The sequence below is a fragment of the Maylandia zebra genome, linkage group LG15, assembly GCF_041146795.1.
Source record: "Maylandia zebra isolate NMK-2024a linkage group LG15, Mzebra_GT3a, whole genome shotgun sequence".
Lineage (NCBI taxonomy): Eukaryota > Metazoa > Chordata > Actinopteri > Cichliformes > Cichlidae > Maylandia > Maylandia zebra.
Genome location: NC_135181.1, coordinates 7,739,394 through 7,763,979, shown reverse-complemented (window position 1 = coordinate 7,763,979; position 24,586 = coordinate 7,739,394). Strand labels below are relative to the sequence as shown.

The window sequence follows — 24,586 nt, the reverse complement described above, 5'->3', positions numbered from 1 at the left end:
CTTTATGTCAATATAATGTTAACGGCTGTATCGTCATTTAGCTTTACTATGTTATTATTAATTATTTAAAAATCACAATAATTAATAATATAATTTATTTTTCACCTATAATAAAACTAAAATTATGATATTTTTTAATCTGCATTGCCAAGTTACATCTGTTGATCTACAATGTCTCAAAGTAAAAGAGTTGACACTATTCCTTTTACAGTTCAGTAGCACTGTTAGTGCTGCTGCTTATTGCGTCACTTAAAAAACAGCAATGAAGCGTGTTAATTTTTAGCGCATTTAATACTCAAATATTTTTACCAAGACAGAAAACAAAATCAGAATAAAGTTCTTGTCACTATGTACATCACATTACTAAAAGTCTTCCCGACACAAGATTTTCATAGTCAAAGCCAAAGAAAAACAATCACATTACTTCATCCATAAGGTTTGGGATTGTTATGAAATATGTAATGCGTATCTGTAAAAATCGGATTAATATTAAGCACTAGGAGTCACAGCTTTATGCAGCATGTTTGTTGTTTACACTGGTGAAATAACAGCAAGTCATGCCTGGAGCAGACAGCAATCCTTTTTAAAATAATAATGGCTTACCTGTACCACAAATAGTGAAGGATCAAGCGGAAAGGGCCTGTAAGAAATGTATGACAGGTAGTTATTAATAAATGTCTGATCACGTACAGTTTAGTTTTTTCTCTTTGTTTCATTGTTACTGATTTTACTTGCTTGTTGTTTTTTTAAACACACTTCTGGTGCAAACTATTGAGATCCTAGCACACGTGGCAATATGTTATCAGCCTTAAAATTTAATGCTATCATATGCTCATATGCATATGGACTCTGGGCCACAAGCACAGACTCAGCTTTACTTCACTCACATCCAAACTGAAGCAAGCGGTTTTCCTCTTTTATAAGGAGGCAACGCTAAAGGGACATGGCGCAAACAGAATGATGTTAAAAATGATGCCTTATCAATAAAATTTTGATGTTTATTAAACAGGGTTTTCTTAAGAATAGTGTTGTAGGCTAGAATTTTATTCTTTTTTATAGTATTCTGTTATTCCACCTTGACTACAATTGCAGAAATGTTCCTGGCTTGTTTATTTGATTTTTTATTGACTATTTGGACCAATTTGGAGATTCAGATTACCATGGAGATTGTTTTTCTGGTGGGAGGAATCCTGAAAATCCTGGGGAAAAACTGATGTAAACATCAGAGAACTCCACACACAATCCTCAGTTGCACAGCTTAAAGTAACAGCTGAGATCTGGACAACACTAGCCTCAGTCTCAGAGATTAAGCCAAACAGGATCAATGTTTCTGGAAGCATTTACATTAGAATATGGAGAGAAACTGTCATCTATAACAGACTCTAGCATCATGTTGTGATATGATAAAATATGATATGATCTATCACATGATATGATCATTTTTGAATGAGGAAAATAGACTTTCACAGATTTTGTTTAATTTGCAGTGTCAATAAATCACCACACCTGTTTTCCATTTTCCTAATGAAATATGAAAATAGATTAACTCAAGATGAACTCATGAATCAAGACTTTTGCACAGTACTGGATGCTGGATGGACTTTAATATCTCAGTAAGAAGATTGTATGCCTTCCAGCCTCTATGATCTCCATACTGTATTCTGGTGTCATAAATAAAAGAACATCAAGCAAAATACATATAAAGATTGGCGTGGTGGACTGTTGGTAAGTTTATTGATCATTTTAGAATAGCTACAATCAATGTGAGGATGTAACTGCTTCGGGCAAGTGCTGTATAGCTGTATATATGCAACATATGCATGCATGCATATTATCACACCATGGCAACGAAAATCAGAACTTACCTGTCACAGCTTTTGCAATTAGAGAGGTGCTGTACTCCTTGTTGCCTCGCAACTGCAATGTAAAATAGTAACAGATGAGCTGCGATTGCCATATTTTGATATTGATTTTCCAATTTCATTCTGGAGTTTTAATGAAACCTAGTGATAGGTCGTTTCTCTGACAGAGCAGATTTTTGATTTTAGATCATTATAAAAGCTGCAGGTAAATGAAAGGTATGCAGGACACTAGTGCTAAATGAGCACTTGCTGCTCTGCTGTGTGGTGTATGACGTGCGACGGAAAGGTGAAACTTTGTTTATCAAGACAACCAACTGCAACTTATCATGTATTTGTGCTACGTGGCTCTGGGCGGCTGACCCCACGAAACTCAAGGCGGTTGTCTTTCGCTGGTCATTTCTACAGATAGCTGCTCACCACAAGAGCTACGCCGTGAATAAAAAACCGCAAAAGTGAAAGCTACCAACCTGAGTGTCCGTCTCTGGAGGCCATTCAGTAATAACCAGTAAATCGTATAAAATGTTTTCTTCTTCGCCCTCAATTAAGCTTTCTTCGGCCATGTTTACAGCTGTCAGAAATCTACGGCGACAAGCAGGGACAAATTATAAAGAAACGCGTTTGTAATTGAACTGTTGCTAGCCGTCTATAAAAGCGGTTTTGTGATTTTATTTGGCTTATTATAAATGTTAATATTAGCTTTTGTATCTCAAGTCCACAAGCGACATTTTTTCTCAACCCCCCGCTTTGTTTTTACGAACTTGTTCACTATCCGGAACTATTTTTTCTTGGCTGTTGAGGGGGAGCATTTGCTGACCGGCACATCCGGTTGCGTTGCACTTGTACTAGCAGCAGCAATGGCAGCGTTTGGTGGTGAGATTTTTACATTCCTACTTAATTTTGACGTTACGGTTTTAAATTGCTTACACATCAACTGTCGTTTTGAAGCTACGTAAGCCCACTCAACCATTTAATATGTGTTTTTATGTAACAGAAATGGGGGTAATGCCTGAAATCGCGCAGGCTGTGGAAGAGATGGACTGGCTGTGAGTCCAGCTACAAATTTGCAAAATCATGCATGCTGTTGTATGCTTACATTTTAATATTTGATATCAAACTGACTAAATGTATAATCGGTTTTCAGGTTGCCTACTGACATCCAGGCGGAGTCCATCCCCCTCATCCTTGGTGGAGGAGATGTGCTCATGGTAAGCTTGGTTCTCTGGACACATTTGGCTCACAGATATTTGCACTCTGCTGCGAGGCTGACATCTGACTTTTCTGTCTTCTAAGGCTGCGGAAACTGGCAGTGGCAAAACAGGAGTAAGTACTTAACAGCGACACAAACTTGGGAGAAATGCCTTCTTTTTTTTCTTCTTTGTATGTCTACACTGTATATATTTATTTTCACACTTACTGAGTCATGACAGTTTCCCATTGTCCTCCTCAGGCCTTCAGTATCCCTGTGATCCAGATTGTGTACGAGACCTTGAAGGATCAGCAGGAGGGCAAAAAGGGCAGAGCCTCTATTAAAACTGGAGGAGCCAGTGAGAATATTTAATCAGTTATTTGGTTTCAGGCTTCATGATTCATATCCCATCTTAAATGTGTGCATATAAATTAAGACTTTTAATGTTGGGTAGACAGTATAGAGTGTTCTGCAGGTGTTTGACCTGCTCTTCTTTTGTTTTGTCTCAGTTTTCAACAGCTGGCAGATGAATCCTTATGATCGCAGTACAGCCTTCGGTAAGAACAGATCATAAACATGCAATGTTTATGTAAATGTCACTTTCCAGCTTTTTGTTTTGATTTTTTAAACAACATCTGCTCATTGCCTTTTAATGTTTTTCTTCTTAGCAATTGGGTCAGATGGACTGTGCTGCCAGAGCAGGGAGTTCAAAGAGTGGCATGGCTGTCGCTCCACTAAAGGTGTCACCAAAGGTGTGTGATGTACACAAGTGCTTACGGAGTGATCAGAGAATCAAATAATCGTATGATGGATCAAGAAACATAAAAGTGTAAATTATTATCAGTCCTTATATGTTTGTTTTTCTGTTTAGGGAAGTACTGCTATGAGGTGACCTGCCATGACCAGGGCCTGTGCCGGGTGGGTTGGTCTACCAGTCAGGCGGCTCTGGACCTGGGTATTCTTTTCTACCATCTACAGTATTAATGCAGCAGAAAATGCTCCACTTTAAACAATTTATTTCACCAGGGCACTACTGTAATTTAACACCAGACTCTTTGTTTTTCTTTCTAGGAACTGATAAATATGGGTTTGGTTTTGGTGGGACTGGAAAGAAATCCAACAACAAGCAGTTTGACAGCTATGGGGAGGTAACAGATAATGAAAGATCATATTATTTACACGTTTAAAGAAATTTGGGAATGATTTTTTTAAATGGGTTCTCTTTGCTGTTTTTTTTTAGGAGTTTACCATGCATGACACTATTGGATGCTACCTGGATCTAGAAAAGAGCCAAATTTCATTCTCTAAAAATGGTATGGTCCCAGTTTTTCTATTATAAAAAATAAATAACCTATTCAAAGTTGTTAGAAATAGAGAAATAACTCATAATTGGTTTATGTTGTGTTTTTTTTCATCAGGTAACGACCTGGGTGTGGCTTTTGAAATCCCTCAAAATCTGAAGAATCAAGCTTTCTTTGCTTCCTGTGTGCTCAAGGTATCGACGGATATGACAACACAGTGATGGCAGAGAACATATAAAACTGATGCCTGACTGACACCATCATCTTTTCTGTTTTACAGAATGCAGAGCTAAAGTTTAACTTTGGAGGAGAAGACTTTAAACACCCCCCTAAGAGTGGATTTGTTGCCCTGGACCAGGCACCAGAGGGTCATGCTGTCAAATCTTCTCAGACAGGTGTGTGCTTTCAACCTCATTTCAGGCACTTAAGACAAGATTGTTCCTTTTACGGTATATGCCTTCTTTCACTCACTGGTGTTAAAACAAGGTACATTTTCAAATTTGAGTATGCCAAGTACAATATTTCTTCTGTGATTGTGCAGGCAGTGCCAACGTGAGTCAGGTGAAAACATCCTCAAATTCACCCAAAGCCCTGATCATTGAGCCGTCTAAAGAACTGGCTGAACAAACCCTCAACAATGTCACGCAGTTTAAGAAATATGTGGATAATCCCAAACTCAGGTATGACACCATGGAGGTGGTATCGACACTGAGTGACACAAACTGAAAAAAACCTCGACTTAAAAAAAGAAATAAAAATGCATTTGTAGTAACAATCCAGATTATTCTGTCATCCCTTTAAAAACATCATTTGCCTGCGTTTTTACACCACCAGATGGAGCCGTGCTATTTTGGTAATTTGTCAGTCTGTCATTGCAGGGAGCTGCTGGTGATTGGTGGTGTGGCTGCCAAAGACCAGCTGGCTGCTCTGGAACAGGGGGTATGTGACACGTACAGTTACGCCTACTCCCATCCCCAAAAAAACAAAAAACGTTGACTTACCGGTAGTTTTAATTACTGTAAATCAAATTGTTGAAATATGTTTTTTAATTGGATGCCATTTTTCCTCTTTTTTTCCTGGTGTCATCTTATAATTAGATTGACATTGTGGTGGGAACACCTGGTAGATTGGATGACCTCATTTCCACTGGGAAACTGAGTTTGTCCGAAGTCCGCTTTCTGGTGCTGGATGAGTGTGTATGTGAATTCTTTTTGTTTTTTTTATAGATTACACATATGTTTTGTTTTGGGGTTTTTTATGGTTGATATATATAATATAGCATAAAATCCCTTAACTATTTTGTGTCTTTTGTGTATCTCAGGACGGCCTCCTGTCAGCAGGTTATACAGACTTCATCAACAGGATCCATAATCAAATCCCCCAGGTCACCTCTGATGGCAAGAGACTGCAGGTAATGCTGAGCATAAATTACATGTGTGAAATTAAACCTGTGTACTATGATAGATGTTGTAGTAGAAGGATGTTTGCTGGCATTAGTAGTTTAGGTGACGATCTCTTTATTTTCCAGGTCATTGTATGCTCAGCGACACTGCATTCATTCGATGTGAAGAAGTTATCCGAGCGCATCATGCACTTTCCCACCTGGGTGGATCTGAAGGGGGAGGACTCTGTTCCGGAGTCTGTCCACCACATAGTGGTGCCCGTCAATCCGAAGAGCGACCATCTGTGGGAGCGCCTCGGCAAGAACCACATCCGGGTGAGTTCCTCGTGCTCGGGGAAGGAAACCGAATAAACAGAAAAGTACTGAAACATCAAGTTAAGCAATTCGGCTGTGTTTCAGACTTGGGTGGAGGAATAATCACCTTTTTATTCTACACTATGTATGTTGTTATCATGTCTTTGTCTTAGTTTAGAGTTGTGGTGATTTAGCTGTTTCCTCTGTTTCTCTGGGTAGACTGATGAAGTTCATTCAAATGATAACACCAGACCAGGAGTCAATACTGCAGGTAGGTGCAGTTGAGCAGCACAGTTCAGACCGCTCATCTTCATCACCCTGATAGAAAGTGTAAAATATCATTATTGTCCATTCACTCCAGTCAGTATACACATCACATAAACAACACAGATAACACTTACCTTAATATGAACTTCAGTAAAGGTGTGTGTGTGTCTTTTTGTGAGTCAGAAATGTGGTCAGAGGCCATCAAAATCCTGAAGGGCGAGTACACAGTGAGAGCCATTAAAGAACACAAAATGGACCAGGCTATAATCTTCTGTCGTACCAAAATTGACTGTGACAACATGGAGCAGTACTTCATTCAGCAAGGAGGAGGTAGGCTGTGTTGGAACAATTTAGATGTTTTTGTTTGAGCCACTACAGAAGTTTAGAAAGTGAAAAAAGACACAGTTAAATATGAATACTTGGTCTTTTTCCCCCAGTTACAAATGGCTGAGTTCATGTGTGTCTTCTTCAGGTCCAAATAGCAAAGGTCACCAGTTGTCCTGTGTTTGCCTCCATGGCGATCGTAAGCCTAATGAGCGGAAAAATAACCTGGAGCGCTTCAAGGTAAAATAACAAAAAAAGCTAAACAAAGCAAAAATCATAACCTGCTTATGCTGTTTAACCTCCTAAGACCCGAACTCTTCCACGGCATGCATTTTTTATTTCTCTTTGATATTTGGGCATATTGGGGCCCAATGAATGTAAAAACAAAGAATTACCAGATTTTTTGTTTTACCTTATTTTGGTTTTTAAGAAAAATAAGAGCCACATATGAGGATGTTCGTTTAAAATTTTGATAGAACAGTAGCAGTATAATGTCCTCGTAAGTGGATATCAGGCTCTTGTAGAGCAAAATTGATTATTTTGGTCTAAATAACCCAAAAGGTGATGTCCACATATGTGGACGTCAGGTCCTAGGAGGTTAACAAAGTGCAACCAGTCAGTGTTTTTGAGGATTGTTTGTGTTCTCAGAGAAAAGAAGTGAGGCTGTTGATCTGCACTGATGTAGCTGCCAGAGGAATTGACATCCACGGAGTTCCTTATGGTATATGGATGCTTGCTAGAAAATTATATTACTTTACAAATAAAAATTATATATTCAGTGAACATTACAGAAGAGTTGCTATCTATTTCTTTATATATTTATGTTAATGGTTTCTTCCTCCAGTGATTAACGTGACTCTGCCAGATGAGAAGCAGAACTATGTCCATCGTATCGGCAGAGTGGGAAGAGCTGAAAGGTACCTACTGAATTTATTTTGTTATAACTTAACTTATTTATTCATTTTAATATTCATAAGTTTGTGTGAAAGATTATGTTGTATTGGTTAAATATATGTATAAATGTATTTATTATTTACTTGCTGTTAATCAGGAAATTCAAACTGCAGTTCCACCAGTAAAAATCTTCCATAATTCAGGCCAATTACAGTCTAGATTTTAAAGGGCAAAACAAACATGCATTTAATTCAACTCAATCCAGTTTTATTGGCATTACACCAGTTCATCATTTATGTAACGCCAAATCACAACAACAGCCACCTCAAGTTGCTTTATATTCTAAGGTAAAACCCTACAATATTATAACGAAAGAAAGGAACCCCAAGAATCAGATGATCGCCTTTGACCAAGCACTTGGCAACAGTGGGAAGGAAAAACTCCTTTTTAACAGGAAGAAACCTCCATAGAAGGACAGTCATCCCTGTATGTACTACAATAGCTGAAAGAAGGGGGGAAAAAAAACAAGGTTAGAATTTATCATTTTAGCAAGTCGCCACTTTGAAAACAAAAAGACAGAGTTCTTGTTTAAACAACGATAAACGTAGGATACTATCACTCTAGTCGGCTGCCCCTTATGAAGGTGAAAGCATTAACGAAATGGAACGCAGTTCCTAAATAAGTAGGAGTAATCAGCCAAAGTCAATCTGGAAGTAGATGACAAAGGCAAAGTCATCTACTTCCTTTCTTTCTTCTTCCTTTTGTCATCTTCTTCTCTTCCATCTGTTCCTTTTAAAGGTCACAAGAGCAGATCATCTGCATCATCATTGCCACCTCAAACTTTCACATGGCGTGCCTGAGTGACGACAAACAATAAATTATAATGTAATCTCTACGTAGCATTGATGTTGTGTAATTTCTTTTCGACTTACAGAATGGGATTGGCTATCTCCTTAGTTGCTATGGAGAAAGAGAAGGTAAGGTGGAGTAGAGGTGTCTGTTTAGTCCATATAAGTTTGAATTTTGTATGTGATTTTAAGTACACTTTTCTACCTGTGCAGGTGTGGTACCATGTTTGCCCGAACCGAGGCAGAGGTTGCTACAACACACGACTGAAGGAGGATGGAGGATGCACCATCTGGTATAATGAAAAAGAGGTGAATAAAGATGCACACAAAACTAGTCTGGTTGATACAGCAGCTCCAATTTACTGTTTGAAATACAAACATGTGTGATACAGCAGTTCTTTTGAAAGGACTGTATAAGCAGCACATGCATTCATAATCACTCTTAGGTTTGGGGTGTGCCAGGTTAATAATCCAATACATTCACCTTTAAAACCAGTTGGGAAGTAAAGTTACACACAACATACTTTCACTCACACATCCTCATCATGCACTTTAAACTCTGCTTGTGTCATTTCTTTTTCCCCTTTTTCCTCTGATCACAGCTCCTTTCAGAAATCGAGGAACATTTAAAGTGCACCATCACCCAGTGTGAGCCAGACATCAAAGTACCCGTGGATGAGTTTGATGGAAAGGTGACCTATGGGCAGCGCAGAGCGATGGGAGGTATGTGTGACAAAAAGGAAGGATAACATGTCTGCACAAGACTACGGGAATGGTTGCATATGCACATTAAAGTATATCTGTTGTTTGGAAGGATTATAATGAGCATTAAAGCATCATGAGGCAGGTTGTAGTATTTATTATGTCTGCTCGTGTGTTGAGCTTGACCAGGAAACCTGTCGTCTTTGTCTAGGTGGTAACTACAAGGGTCACGTAGATGTTCTGGCCCCAACCGTCCAGGAGCTGGCAAGCCTGGAGAGAGAAGCCCAAACATCCTTTCTTCACCTGGGTTATCTACCCAACCAGCTATTCAGAGCCTTCTGAACCTAACTCCAGCTAGCAGAATAGCACTACATGCCAATCATATACAATGGGGAAACAAAAACAAAACTGATTTTTAATTTACATGAGTTATAAACGAAAAGGTGTCGGGATTTCCAGAATTTCAGCATTGAATGGCAAAGGACTATTTTTTGTTTTGCATTTAGCGCCAAGGCCTGTTGAGACGGCTGGCACAATGATTTCGACGTCACTTCCTGCTACACTTGAATTGAAAACCGTATATACTGTATACTTAATTCTGATTGGTTGGTTTGGTTTATATGGCTGAGTGAATCATTTAAGACATTTATATAGTAAAACTTCACTGAAAGTGACTTTGTTTTCTTTTCTCCATTAAACGTTAGTGGCGTTCTCAGCTTGGATTTGGTTTCTTACATTTAATCATCAGCAAAGAAAGACAAACCTGTATTTGTTATAAGCTTTTCTGTGCATTTAGTTTGTGTTTGTGGCCAGTGATTTCAGTTTGAAGAAATTTTTAAGAAGCAGTGGGGACATGTTTGGAAAGAGAAACATGCAGTAGATTAAATAAAAGGTAGCTATGTTATTATTAAAAAAAATAACTCTGGTTTGAGAAGTCATATTTTAAATTTGGCAATCACAAGGTGTCCATTACCCTAAAGCATACTTATAATAAAAGAATGAAGGCCATTCTGCTTAAATACAGTGTGAGAGGTGATACAGAGGCTAATAACTCATAAGAAAGGGGTTTAATGAGGTCGTGAAAGAGAAAATAGAAAGTAGCCATTTCCTCACAGCCATTCATTTAATGAGATTGCTTTTTTTCTGCCCACATTACCTGCAGCCCACTGGAAGAATGCACTAAAAGACATTTCTGCATTGGTACTTAGAAAAAGGGGAAAAATAATTTTTAAGATTGAATTTTTAAATTTACGATAATGTTTTTTCTGAGTTATTCATCCCAGGAGTTCAAATATTTATTTATTTCCACCTGAGCCTTTAAAAGTGAAGCATTCCTTGAATGAAATAATGCTCTTTTCTGAGTTTTCACTCAGAGTTTTACCACCTTTCCCCAGTCCCTTATTTTTATTAATCTTCACTTGCCCTAAGGCACCTTTGTACATGAACTGTTTGAAGCATTGACTACAGGAAATTGTATTTTATATATTTATTTATATTTTATATGCTTTATAGTCAAATAACCTTTTCTATAGCTTATGTGTAACATTATTGCAATAGCAAAGCTACATATTAAGGCGAAGGAGAATGATCTACATTGTGGTAATATGATAACAGAACTGGACACCGAGAAAAAATATCATCCATATTATGACAGAGCTGGACGCTTGTTGAGTATTTAGTCCAAGATGAAGCTGCAGGATCTTCTGGGTGTAGTTTAATTGCCTAATTTCCAGTCTTTGAAAGTGGATTAGAAATTGAGGCTGCACAACAAGGATGTGAACTGTAGGTCCAAAAACTGAGAGCAGTAAAAAAAAAAAAAACGGGGCGGGGGGAATGTGAATACTTTACACCTAAGGAAAGGATTCAAAACAATAGAGTTTTGGGTTGAAAGCCTGAAGAGATGACCAGGTTTTACTGCTAATGGCTGCAGAAATGACATAAAGGGTTTCTGTATGATTCTTTGAAAATATTTAAGCATTTTTTCTCCTTTCTTTAGTCACTTTTAGTGATTTTATAATAGAAAAGAATTACATGATGGTGAATTTTACTTTGTAAATGCAATATTTTCTTATTCATTTGATCCAGTACCTGTTTGGGAGATCCTTTTGATTATCTTTCTTTTATAAAACTACTAAAAAGAACTATAACATGCCATTATTGTATATCAGGCAGTATTGATTAGTGGTAGTGTATTGCTCTTTGTGCTTATCTCTAAATTCAGTTAAAGCATCAAGACTCCTGGTGGCTTCTGGTTATTTGCTTAAATCTCATGGATTGTGAGTATGCATGTGCAGACAGTTGTCCTGTTCTGAGCTATCATTTCATCAGCTGAAGCAATATATGAAAATATCAGATTGTGTAACACTTGAGCGCCTTCCTTGACCACCTACCTTCACAAGTTCTACAAGCCTTATAAATGCAATTACTTACAAATGACTGCATCCCTTCTTCACATGGGCCTCTCAGAAAATGGAATCGTTTTAGCTTTTTACTTTTAACTTTTTAACTTTGTACTGATTCAGCAAACCCAGACATAGAGCTAAGGTCAAATTGATGCGCTTTCAAAATAAAAGTCTTACAAGTGTAAACTAAACTAGGACAGCAGCAGGTGACACAGCAGTCACTACAGCCTTTGCATTTATTAAGCGGTTGTACCACTTAATGAATTCGACTTCATTCACATCTTTTCTTTTTTTTCTTTTTCAGAATTCTTTTTTCTCAGAATTCTGACTTTTTTTCCTCAGAATTCAGGAAAAGAAGAAAAAAAAGGACGTGCCCACTTTTTTCCCCCAGTGGCCCTAATCCTCTTCCGTAGTTACAACACTAAATTTCACCATTTCCAAGATTTTTTTAAAGATTAATCCAAGCCTGTGTGCAACTTTTCAAGCATTTGTTTTGTTTTTTAACAAACCTTGCTTCATCTAATGTATTGAGTTTGCCGATCAAGTATTGCACTTTTATTTTGAAGTAGTGGTGCTCTTCTGTGACGTCACTTCCATAACAGTGCTGTGCATCGTCTATAGTCTCCCTCCTGAAATTCAGGGACTTCAACTCCGCTGCATCCTTCAAACGTTGTGCCGCAAAGAAGTGCGTAGTTTTACCAAGTGAGAACCACGACCATGTGAATGTTGTGCACACTTTGGGTAAGCTTCATCCTGTTTGCGGGCTCCTTTTTGACGTCGCTTTGCCGTTGAAGTAGCTGTTTGTAACGACTTCACATCGCCATGTTTAGGTGGAAAGTAGTAAATGCAAACCCTCGATTAGGTTTTTCTTCCGCTGGACCACTTTTAGCACTGCTGCCGTGTTAAATACATGGATGGCATCCTTTTAGTAATAGTAATTGGACTGTGTTTTTTTCCAGATAGCTCAGTGAATTATTGTGATGCACTTCAGTGTTCAGAAGCATTTGGTGCAGTCAAAATAATCGCCATCTGCTGGTCAAAATGCTTTGTTTGGAAAGGACTGTCCAAAAGGTTTCACTTTTATTCAGTAAAGCTGTTTTAACTAATTATTGTTGAATTTGCTCATTTTTTTTAAAGAGTCTGTATCCTTTCGTTTAAGTGCCGTGGTAGACAAAAAATACCCCCAGTTTGTCCTTTTGTCAAAGGAACACCTGGTTTGTTTTTCTCCTGGTTAACGGCCCCACTTTCACTGAAGTGTAGCTCACAAACACATGCCCACAGTGTTTGTGAGATGGTGTCTAACAGGGCTGCATGTTTTTATCGTTCTTTAAGGAAGAGCTGAAGAATCAATACATTTATTATTTTTCAAATAAGCTTTTCATTTTTCATGCAGGGCTACAGTGTATCCACACGGTCTCTTTGCTACTTGGATGACAGCAAAGGGACCAGAGCAGGTACCAGACATGCTGGATATGCTGATGTTGGGCAGAGTAAGTAGCCAGAGTAAGTACACTGAAGTTTCACACACAGATCATAGTCTTTTTCTCTGAATTTGTTCATACAGTACAAACGAATTTAGAAGTGCCTTAGACTGCGATAGCAGTAAACACATATCTTCAAGCTGAACGATACTAAAAGTATACGATCTTTCATTCCCATTTTTTTTAATTTAAATTAATGATCATAATGATTAGAAACAAAAATATTCAAAACAAAAACATCTAAAATATTGTAGGGTTTTGGATAACTTTTTACTTTCTTTTTGTCAACACAAAAAAAAAGACAAAACAGGACAAAAAGAAGTTTCTGATATATCCTGCAAAATAGTGCAGAAGTATAATACAGCCCCTTGAAATAAATTATAAATAAAAATATGTTTAGGAGGGACCAAATTTAATTTTTTTTGTGCACAGCTTCCACTTGGAAACTGCACCTTTAGACAATGTGTTTTGTTGTGTAGAGAAATGGGGAGGTTGCAGAATGAAGCATGAAAGCCTTTTGATTTTTAAGGATTCTGACTCGGTAACATGCACATTAGTATAGCACAATTGGCTGGTGTGCATATTTCATAGTTTTGCTGCACCTAGCTCAAGGTAAAAAAAACATTTCTACCATCTGCTTTTGGTATTCCAGCCAATTACAGTAGCTTGTCAAGAAATGAAACATGCACCAGAGATGAAAAGCTCTCAAACTAACAAGGCTGTGAACACTTGGACTGATTCTTATGTAGCAGATTTCTACTTGAGGAATTAAAGCACTTAATATAACCATCTGCCACCAGATGGCACATCGTTGTTGAGAAACACCATAAATATGATAATCTAGGCATCATCTGTTTGTCAAAACTATTAGAATGAAATCGCGAATACAAGCATCAGAAATTAGCTTTGTCTGATGGGCGCTCCCGTAGTCATAGGGTGAGGAGTTGAGTCATTTGAGAGGGGTTAACACGTCAATTGCCTACTCCTCCACATCGAAAAGAGACAGCTAAAGCTCCTGGGTGCACCTCCTGGTTGCTGCTGGGCACATCCTACCAGGAGGATTGTTTCTTGGTTTTAGACTAGTCAGTTAATTTAACTTTTTTCTTCATTTAATTAACTAAGAAATGAGTCGCCTACATCCTAATGTAGGTCGGGGGTTCGAATCCGCTGAACGGGTACCCTGAGGTACTCCTGAGCAAGGTACCGTCCCTACACACTGCTCCCCGGTGCGCCTGCTTAGTGGCTACCCACTGCTTCACTGAGTGAATGGGTCAAGTGCAGAGAGTAATTTCCCCGCGGGGATCAATAAAGTATTCATTATTATTATTATTAATTCACACACACTCATCCTGATGAATGGATCAGACAGCAACTTGAGGTTTAGTATCTTGCCCAAGACTACTTAGGAAATTAGACTGGAGATTGGAGCAGGCAGAGATTGAACCATCAAGGTTATGATTGGTCTACAGCCACCACAATGTACAATGAAGTCATGTAAATATTCAAAAAGTCTGCATGCAGGGATTCTTATTTAATAGGTTTGTTATGCCTAAAGAGTACACGCAATGTCATTTCTGAGTGCAAAAAACTCCACTGCATTGCTTATTTGATGTTATCAAATACCCAAGAGTTATAGAAGTTTTAAAAAAAAAAACCCTCGAGTTGCTGCTTGAACTTAATAAATAAAACTTAATGAAAAGCTCTAAAAATTGTGCATTACATCATAACAACTTTGCTTATTTGTAATTTTTTTTTTTTTTTTTTTTTTTGAGGGGGGGTTGCAAAAGCAAAATGAAAGTCTTCATGCTAAAAACCATTAATAATGATATTAAAATATAATTACATTACTTCATGATATTAAAAAAAATTGGGGGCTGCTTTTGGGAATTATTTTGTGACGTAACTGGGGTTGGGCAATGTGGCTAAAAGCCATTATTGCTGAATTTCTAGGTAATAATTCAAGATCAGAATCCTCAGTTTGCCCACCAATTTAGTTTAACGTATGTGATCATGTTATGAATGGCTGTGGCCCTGAACTCAGTCCCTATTAACAAATAGGCCAAAGCTTCGGACTACAATTGGTTACAAGTGTCTGTCCCACTTTGGCCGTCTCATCATGGCCTCTTACTGTTATCATAGCCAGTAAGAGTCCAAAAGTCCGATCTGCACTGGTATAAATCAGATAATATAATTAAAATGTAAAATTTCACAAATAAATATTCTTAGCTCAGGGTCAAGTTTCAAAACAGCAGCCCTATGTCTAGTATGAGAACAGATAATATGCTCAAAGATAAAGGTAAAAGATGGAAAAAAATAAAGAAATATTTAGGGAAGCTGGCAGCGTAAGCATGTTTGTTTCACATGTAGACCAGTGCCAAAGTTAATGGAGCTCTGATTCAGTAGGACTACCGTACTGTTAAAATACTATCGATATGTGCGTTTTTGTTTTTTTGTTTTTGTCCTGCACACTGTTGTACACTGTGGCTTGCAATGTACTGAGCTAGCTGTAGTCTTGCAGTATGTCTGTGCCCCGGTATCAAAACCCAAAGCTTACAAAATTATAATGAAGTGGGTAGAATAAAGTGCACTATTATTTTTCTCGGCTGTTATAGTGTGAAAATTGGTACATTTAGACTGAGTTAATGAGTTATGGTTCATATATAATGTATACTATTTTTGTTTCCACACAGGAATAGGGGGCGCAAAGATACGAAAATGGAACTGAAGATGGAGGACACCAACCCAAATAGACTGAAGGACAGCAAAAGGATGGATGCCAACACTGTCTGGCAATGGCGGATTATGCACGTAAAAAAATACTCAAGAAGCCCCGAACCATTCCATTACAGCAATAAAATTGGATTAGATTTTAATGTTGGATCCACGGCACAGAAACTGGATTTACAATTACTGACAAACGGGGTCATGCTTGAAATCTGTGACTTTGCTAAAATGGTTACAAAGGGTAAAAGCCACTTTATCATGAACATTCTGGAGAACAATTTTGATCTTGGTTTGGAAAATGAGCAACAACGGATTCATTTTAGAGCTCAGATTTCACACAAGCTCAAGGACCTGATGAGGAGGCCTCCTAAAGAAAAACTTGACATTGCTGCTCTTTTTGGTTCTTCTTTTGTGCCAGTGTGTGCCAGAAGCATCAAAAAAGAACCGAATGTGGGAGCCGATTGCCAGTATTTCGGTTTCCAGCTGAAGAAAGAAGATAATGGTAGACATACAAGCAAAATTCCTTGCTCACAAACATCTGAAAAAAAGATTGACCGACTACATGCTGATGTCAGCGATGATGAAGAGGAAATTGAGTGCTTAGGGGCGCAGTTAAAAGAAGAAATCAGAGGAGATGTTCTCCCATTTTCATACCCTTACTGTGAAGAAATTGGTTTGCGCTTTGAAAGTGGTGCAAAACAAAGCCTTGATCCAGGTTTATTGACAAATGGTATGATGGTAGAACTGGTAGACTTTACTAGAGTACTGATTGCATCCTACAGCTCTATTATTCTCAGTGTCCTGAAGCATAATTTTGAACTTGACCTTCAAAATCAACAGGACAAAAAGCAAGTTTTGTTCAGCGTGTCCCAACTGTTGAAAAGGAGAAAAAAACTTAAGAGCACTGGTACTAAAATAAGTCCACATTTTAAGAATGAGCCGTTTTCCTTTGAGACAAATCCCTTTAAAAGAGCTCCCACACAGCTGACTATGGAAGAACTTCTATACGAGAGCTTGAAGAAAAGAAGAAAATACAATTCAAAAGCAAATATGCAAAATGAATGTGACATGGAAGAAGAGACAATGGAAACGGAAAGTAACATGTGGAAGCTGCGTGCTAACCGTGTGAAACAAATCCTGCTGGTACTAGACAAAGAGTACTGTACATTCTTCAGGCCCAATAAAGCAAATTTGGAATTCAATATTGGGTTTGGGCCCAAGAAAAACTTGAGTGGTGACTATCTGACCAATTCTGTTCTGTATAAAGTTGCTCGATTTGCCTTGGCAATGAATTCATCCCAGCAGGAATTCATCATGGAGATTCTTGAGAAGAACTTTGACTTAGGCCTGAAGAACAAGTCTTATAAACCTACCTTTGCATGTGAACTCATGAGTAGAGTAAGACAGCTTCAGAAATGCGAGGTTCCGGTCAAATTCTCTAAAGAAGTTTTTGAACTTCCTCGTCCTGTTCCATCATTCAGAATGACATCTCAGAGAATGGACATTGTTAGCCCAGACCTCAGCAGCAGATCGAATGTGAAGGAATCTGATATGGCTCCTTCAAATTCTCCTGACTCACAAGCTGAAACTAAACTAAGTCCAAATGATGTAACTACAACTGATTTACCAGTCCATCTACATGAAACTGAACCCAAGCCACATACTGAAACCAAACCTGAAATAAAGTCAGAGAAAAATGTCCATCCTTATCACTTCTGCAAGGAGATTGGTCTGAAACTTCATGTCAGCTGCAGTCAACAAAAACACAAACTTGACATCAGCAAACTGACCAAAGGAGCAATGATGGAAGTAACAAACTTTGCTGAAAAGTTGTGTGGAACATTTGAGCAAATTTGTCTGGATGTTCTCAGACACAACTTTGAGCTTGATTTGCAAAGTGTCGATTCAGAACTTGCAAGAAATATTCTTGCACACATTCCGGCTGCAAATGAAGAAAGAAATCTTGTGACCCGTGTAACCCATGGGAAATCGAAGCACCCGAAAAGAGATTACCCAATTCTCCCGACACTGAATTGCCAGAATAACCCAAATACAGAAGCATGTAGAGCTGATTCTACTGAGGAAAATGTACACAAAGATGTAAGCAGTACCACTGACACTGAACAACAAGATGACCTCAACTCAGCGCTGTGGAAATTGAGACGTATTCAAATTCAGCACATCCTCTCAGTACCTCATGGAGAACACTGCCCACTTTATTCTTACTCTAGATGTAAGAAATTGGGCATCGACTTTAATGTAGGATCTGGAATAAAACTAAATCTTGACCCAAAGTTACTTACCAATGGCATCATGGTTGAAGTTAACACGTTTGCCGAAGCAATGTTGTCATCTACAAAAGATTTCATCACAGCAATCCTGGAGTACAACTTTGATTTAAATTTGAACAGCGAGGCAAGTCGCAATGCCTTTGGAAAGAAGCTTATGCGAAACTCTGGAGCAATGAAGACAAAGAAACTAGCTGCATCTCAGAAGAAAATACTTTTTCAACTGCCTGACTCAAAATCTGTAGATGAATATACTCCATATTGCCCCAAATGTTATCAAGACAGAATTAAGCGTCATCAAGATAAATCGCAGTCTGGTCGCGTCCCTGAGCAGCCCCAAACTGGGTCAGATGTTTGTGCTGATGCAAAGGCAGAAAGTACTCAAAATGATCGAACCTCTATTTCTGCAGCAACAAGAAAGACTATAATGAGCTGTTACCCCTCATGCAGGAAAATGGGTTTAAGACTCCGCGTGAGTAAAGCACACCGTAAACGTAAACTCGAAACACGTGCTTTGACCTGGGGTGTTATGTGTGAGGTTTATTCTTTTGCCAGGAAACTGAGTGGAACAAAGCATAAACTTGTCAATGATATTCTTGAGCACAACTTCAACTTGGACAAACAGACTCTAGACCTCAATCCTTCAATGTTGTTCTGTAGAGTACAGCCACGAGAAGGAGAGCATGCCTGGTTCAATGATGTTTTTGTTATTCAGGCACCTCGCAAATGTCCTGTTATTGGGGTTAAAAGGGAAGGACAATCCACCACGCAGACAAATGAATGGAAAGAAACGATCAGAAAAAGACAGCTGGACATGCAGGCAAAGAAGAAAAGGGCCATGGTGTCAAGTGATTATGCCAATGATAGTGTAGGAAGGATTGGATTTGATGAAATGGGTTTGAGTCTAGACGAAACAGTTGGAGTGGACTATTGCTACATGTGTCCTATAGAAGCAGACACACTCACAGATTCAGAAAACAGCGGGAATGAGGATGACATAGAAAACCCAACATCATCTTGCATCTCTGCTCCTTTCCATACCACCACTGATAGTTCCTTCAGTTCAGCAATCGTAGACACAGATATGGACCTGCCATCTCCAAGTCAGCCAGATGAAAGTGGGCTGCTAGAATATGAAGAGGAGGAAGAGATTCCAACAGATGTACCAAATGAATTTGACATGAAAGAAGAGGAAAAGGAAATGGAGAGTAACATGTGGAAGCTGCGTACTCACCGTGTGAAACAAATCCTCCTAGTCCTAGACAAAGAGTACTGTCCATTCTTCAGGCCCAAGAAAGTTAACCTAGAATTCAATATTGGGTTTAGACCCAAGAAAAATTTGAGTGCTGACTGTCTGACCAATTCTGTTCTGTATAAAGTTGCTCGGTTTGCCTTGGCAATGAGTTCATCCCAGCAGGAATTCATCATGGAGATTCTTGAGAAGAACTTTGCATTAGACCTAGAGAGCAATAGCCACAGATACACCATTGCATGTGAACTGATGAATAAAATAAGACAGCTTCAGGAATATGAAGATCCAGTCAAATTCTCAAAAGAGGTATTTAAACTCCCCGATTCCATGTTTTCAATAGGCACAAGATACCAGAGCATGGACAGCAGCATATCAAGATTGGATGAGTCTGATGTTGAACCCTCACATCCCCCTGATTCAGATGGTGAAACTAGACCAGACCCACATGTGTCAACTATACCAGGTTTACCAGCTGGTCCACCGAAAACAATATCCGAGGAAAGTGTGAACCTGTATCCCTTCTCCAAGGAGATTGGTCTGAAGTTGCATGTAAGCTGCAGTCAACAGAAAAACAAACTTGATGTCAACAAACTGACCAAAGGAGCAATGATGGAAGTGACAAACTTTGCTGAAAAGTTGTGTGGGACATTTGAGCAGATTTGTCTGGACGTTCTCAGACACAACTTTGAGCTTGATTTGCAAAACGTCAATTCTGAACTTGCTAGACATATTCTTGCACAAATTCCTGTTGCAAATGATCATAGAAATGTGGCAACCTGGGTTGCCCAAGCAAAGCAAAAGAACACACGAAGAGATTATCCAATAGTCATGAAACTGAATTGCCAATACAAGCCAGATGCAGAAATATGTAGTGCTGCATCTACTCGAACAGTCAAGCACCAAAATGTAAGCACTTCCACTGACAAGCAACAAAATGACCTAAATTCAGTTCTATGGAGATTGCGTATCAATCAAATTCAACGCATCCTCTCAGTGCCTCATGGAGAACATTGCCCACTGTATTCTTACTCCAGGTGTAAGAAATTGGATATGGATTTTAATGTCGGATTTGGAGTAAAGCAAAATCTGGACCCAAAGTTATTGACCAACGGCGTCATGGTTGAAGTTAACACATTTGCCGAAGCAATGCTGTCATCCACAAAAGACTTCATCATGGAGATCCTGGAGTATAATTTTGATCTAAATTTGAACAGTGAGCTATCTCACATTGCCTTCGCAGAGCAGCTCATGCAAACCATTACAACACTGAAGTCAAAAAAATTCAGCCTGCCTCAAAAGAAAAAGCTTTTTAAACTCCCTCTGTCAGTTTTCTTTGAGGAATATACTCCAGATTGCCCCAAATGTCATCAAGATAAAAATGGCAAGCTTGTCCAGGATGAATCTCACTCTGGTAATGTGCTTTGCCATCCTCTTGCCGTGACCAGCGTCATCTCTACTAACGCAAGCAGCACGGTAAAAAAGCCTCCAGATGATCAAACCTCTTTTTCTGCATCAGTAGAAACAATATTGAACACTTACCCTCTCTGCAAGAAAATAGGTTTAAGCCTATGTGTGGACAAAGCTCACCCAAAACTTAAACTCGACACATGTGTTTTGACGTGGGAGGTCATGTGCGAGGTGTATTCTTTTGCCAGGAAACTGTGCGGGACAAAGCACAAGCTTGTCAATGATGTTCTTGAGCACAACTTCAGCTTGGACAAGCAGAGTCTAGACATGAATCCTTCAGTGCAGTTCTACAGAGTGAATCCACATGATGGAGAGCCCGCCTGGTTCAGCGAAGTTTTCATTATTCAGCCACCTCGCACATTTCAAGTCATTGAGAGTGCAGAAGAAGAGCTTCCCACTGTGCAGAGAAATGAATGGAAGGAAACGGTTCGAAAAAGACAACTGGAAATGCAAGCAAAGAAGGAAAAAGCCATGCTGTTAAGTAATACTCTGAGTGCTGTGACATTAACAAAGAATAAGCAGAAAAATCTCTATCCTATTTGCAAGAAAATAGGTCTGGACCTTGATGTTTCATCAAAATCAGCGGACAAAAAAAAGCTGAACTTGAAGTTACTGACATCATCGGTGCTGTTGGAAATACAGAAATTTGCAGCAACGAAAAGGAACCAGTATTTCCCAGCTATTTTGTTTGACATCCTAGACTATAACTTTGAGATTAGCTCACAGCATCACAGGCGCTGGGAATTTTCAATCGCTGCTGCAACCAAATTCCATTCGATGATCAGACAGTATCGAAATACTGGAATAGAAAAGATCTTCAAGTTACCATTTCTGTCTGGACCCAAACTCCCACAGAGCTTAACACAAAATCTGCAAAATAATAAAAGTGCTCATAGAGTGGATGGAAACCAATGTGTGCAGCCAGCAACATATCATGCAATCCAAATGCAGCCAGTGACAATAATGCAGATGAATGTCAACCCTATGAACATCCCTACGATTACCTCCATTTTTACACCTATGATTACCTCTGTAATCAACCCTATGGTTACCCCTGTGATTAACCCAACAATGACCCCAATTTTTACACCTCCAGTTACCGTCATTAATACCCCTACAATTGCCCCCATGAGCACCTCTACACTTACCCCCATGAATACCCCTACGATTACCTCCACCAGTACCACCACAACTGTAGGTTGTGACGGTTTTCTTCCAGGAAACCTCCAAATTAAAGAGGAGGAAGATGATCCACGTTATGGCAATATGCCATCACTGGATGTTGAAACAAACTATCACCAAGGTAATGATGATGTAAGAACTGACTTAAACACTGAGGCTGCCAAGAATTTAGTCCCAGGTCATCCTGCAGGCTCCCTTGGGCATACCGCATGTCCAACCTCTGAAAGCAATAATGGAAGCAAGTCATCACAGCCCTCTGATGGATGTGTGCAAACTGCATCTCTAAGTAGTGAGACTGTCATAAAAACCGAGTCAGACACTGAGGGATACATGGATTACTACATGGTAACTGTAGGTCAGGACACAGAGATAAAAGAGGAGCAGGAACATGTGCCAGCTGGAAGTGCAGAAAGTGAAGTGGATGTTAAACAGGAATGTGAGTGTTAATGGAAAAAAAATGTCTTTTGTATAGACCATTAAGTTTGAATAATGTTGCCTTAATCCCTGTGAAAAGCTTTTTGTTGTTGATGGAGAAGGAGAGTTCAATCTTTTTTCTTTCTTTTCTTTTTTTTTTTTTTTTTTTTTTAAAGCGATCTCAATCTATACAAATATAGTAGAGCTATGGGTTAAAAGCCTGAAAAGATGGCTCATATTGACCAAAAGCTTTCAGGGCAAATGTCTGCAGCATGGAACCACATGTGTTATTTCCCTTCTGTAGCAGCCTTTTAGTACTCTAATTTATAACAAAGAATTTGGATGTTGAACTTCATAGATGTTGTTTCCTTTTTTTCCCTTTTCTTCTTTCTTTTTATCCATTGAGGTATCCTGGACTGTTTGTAAAATGTTTATCATTCTCTTGCTTTTTGTTTTATATATTTTACTCTTTTTTCTTTTTTCTTTTTTTTTACATATGTATGTATTTCACTTTATAAATGAGCAAACATAGAAATACGTCATTGTGTAAATATGTATATACAAAAGTTTTTCAGATAATTTTCCAGAATGGCAACAATAATGTAAATTACTAAAACTGATCCTGCAACACAAATAAATGTATGTATTCATATTTGAGGTAATATACACATTGATAGCTCACTGTATGTACATTTTGTATAAAGGTTTGAAAGCTCGAACCTGTCATATCGTCATGGTGTGTTTTATTTATATATATATATATATGTGTGTAAATATTACAGTGGCGAGCAAATTTTTTAGCTCGCTAACCAATGTAAGGTGTTTGTGATTAATACTTGTATTCCCAACCAAAAAAATTGTCTTGGTGTTTAAATGTTATGCTTGATCAGTTTCTTACTGAAGTCCAGTGTGCCTAATTAACAACAATATAATATTTACTTTTAAACAAGTTTTTGTCAGGTTTCCTGAATATTTGGGTTTTCTTGTGTATGTGTCTAACATTTGCTAAGTATTGCATATTTAATTGTAGCTGAAATTTTCATATTAGAGGCTTAAAGATTAGACTTGGTGTATGATTTTGATGTAATGCCAAAATTGGGCCGTTGGTGGTGCTCAATACTAACATAATTTACTCCTTTTGTGGACCTTATATATTCTACAAACCATATAACCATTAAAAGAAAAACGAGTAAAAGACTTTTTCTACATGGCTTTAGGGATTTTAAAAAGGAATTCTATCCCCAGTTCACTAAAATAAAAAATTCAAAAAGACAAATCACTAAATTGTCTTTTGGGGTGCCACTCTGTTATGTTTTGTATAAGTTGTTTGTAGATTTTGATTATTACTAATATAAGTGGCTGAAAATCCAACATACAGGTGACAAATGAAAGAAAAAAGGGATTTGTGAGCAAGACAAAATCAGTGTGAAGGACTGGTATAGATAACAACTTTCAGGCTTATGTGCAGCCTTGTGACCTATTACAGATTAATATGAGAAGTGGAGCTGCACAAAAATTCTAATGGAATCTTTGGATAATGGTTTAGTAGAAGGTGGGGGGCTGGAGTATTTAGACATTTTACTTAAGTAAAGGTAATAAAGTATATAAAAATATAAAGCAAGAGCAGAAAACTGCATAACATAGGCATACTTAAATTTTCCCCTCAAAATTCCCTGATTCTGGGACGCTACTGGAGGGATGCTCATCGTTGTTCCTAAAGAAATTCCCTGGCCTAATGCTTGACTTCATTAATGCACAGCAAAGCATTTAGTGAGGTTTTGCAGAATGCGGACTGAGCCACCACTCGCATCAGAATGGAAATGTTTCACCTTTGGATAAACCTAATCTCTCAAGACAACCTTACATCTAAGAGTTCAATAGGGGCAGAGTGTGAAAGTTCTTCATTTAATTAGTCACCCATCTACAGTATTTCGAGATAGTTTGCTTCCAAGAACTGAGAATTTCTTGTCATTCATCATATTTACGTACTTTGTTACGAAAAGCTAGTCATAAAAACATAATTTGTTCCCATTTCTTTTGTTGGATGCACAAAAAATGCCAAAGGTAAATACCAACAAGGTGGTTCCCAAAGAACTATTACTTAAAACTTGGGATATTTCACCATGGTGTGCATGGTGTCCTTAAAACATTTGAAGAAACTGGACAATTGGAGGACAAAAGAAGAATGATTTCTAATCTCAATGAGAGTTTTACCTGGATAACTAAAGGACTAATAGAAAACAAGAAGTGGCAGGCCTTAAAAAAAGACTGTACAGCTGATGAACCATATCTGAAA

General features: G+C 38.3%; 3 protein-coding genes across 5 annotated transcripts in view; 2 read left to right on the top strand and 1 right to left on the bottom strand.

The window, feature by feature from the left end:
* Window positions 1-2,470, bottom strand: part of nbas (NBAS subunit of NRZ tethering complex) — a 176,526-nt gene extending 174,056 nt beyond the window's left edge. The window contains exons 1-3 of one of the 2 annotated variants that reach the window (XR_013093106.1): window positions 2,330-2,470; window positions 1,866-1,917; window positions 604-640 (exon numbers count right to left, since the gene is read on the bottom strand). Coding sequence is in view for 1 of the 2 variants with exons in the window: in XM_004541960.6 (XP_004542017.3) it covers window positions 604-640; window positions 1,866-1,917; window positions 2,330-2,422 (182 nt within the window). In the remaining variant the exon portion in view is untranslated. The remainder of the gene's footprint in view (window positions 1-603; window positions 641-1,865; window positions 1,918-2,329) is intronic. The other variant, XM_004541960.6, reaches the window with a different exon arrangement.
* A 59-nt stretch (window positions 2,471-2,529) lies between these two features.
* On the top strand, window positions 2,530-9,795 carry ddx1 (DEAD (Asp-Glu-Ala-Asp) box helicase 1). The gene is made up of 26 exons (XM_004541959.5): window positions 2,530-2,732; window positions 2,854-2,905; window positions 3,004-3,067; window positions 3,153-3,182; window positions 3,310-3,406; window positions 3,558-3,605; window positions 3,717-3,800; window positions 3,920-4,003; window positions 4,120-4,196; window positions 4,289-4,361; window positions 4,467-4,543; window positions 4,630-4,744; window positions 4,891-5,029; window positions 5,228-5,288; window positions 5,447-5,545; window positions 5,671-5,760; window positions 5,878-6,066; window positions 6,265-6,316; window positions 6,496-6,642; window positions 6,785-6,876; window positions 7,285-7,357; window positions 7,481-7,553; window positions 8,465-8,507; window positions 8,592-8,687; window positions 8,981-9,101; window positions 9,292-9,795. Exons 1-26 carry the CDS (start codon window positions 2,546-2,548, stop codon window positions 9,420-9,422), a joined length of 2,394 nt encoding a protein of 797 aa, XP_004542016.3. The 5' UTR covers window positions 2,530-2,545; the 3' UTR covers window positions 9,423-9,795.
* A 2,290-nt stretch (window positions 9,796-12,085) lies between these two features.
* LOC101467039 (uncharacterized) lies at window positions 12,086-23,013 on the top strand. 2 transcript variants are annotated; one of them, XM_004541963.4, is made up of 3 exons: window positions 12,086-12,223; window positions 12,876-12,972; window positions 15,654-23,013. In XM_004541963.4, exon 3 carries the CDS (start codon window positions 15,679-15,681, stop codon window positions 22,321-22,323), a length of 6,645 nt encoding a protein of 2,214 aa, XP_004542020.2. In that variant the 5' UTR covers window positions 12,086-12,223; window positions 12,876-12,972; window positions 15,654-15,678; the 3' UTR covers window positions 22,324-23,013. The 2 variants fall into 2 exon arrangements, with proteins under 2 accessions (XP_004542020.2, XP_004542019.2); XM_004541962.4 differs by having other exon boundaries at window positions 12,876-12,985.
* Window positions 23,014-24,586: the final 1,573 nt, after the last annotated feature.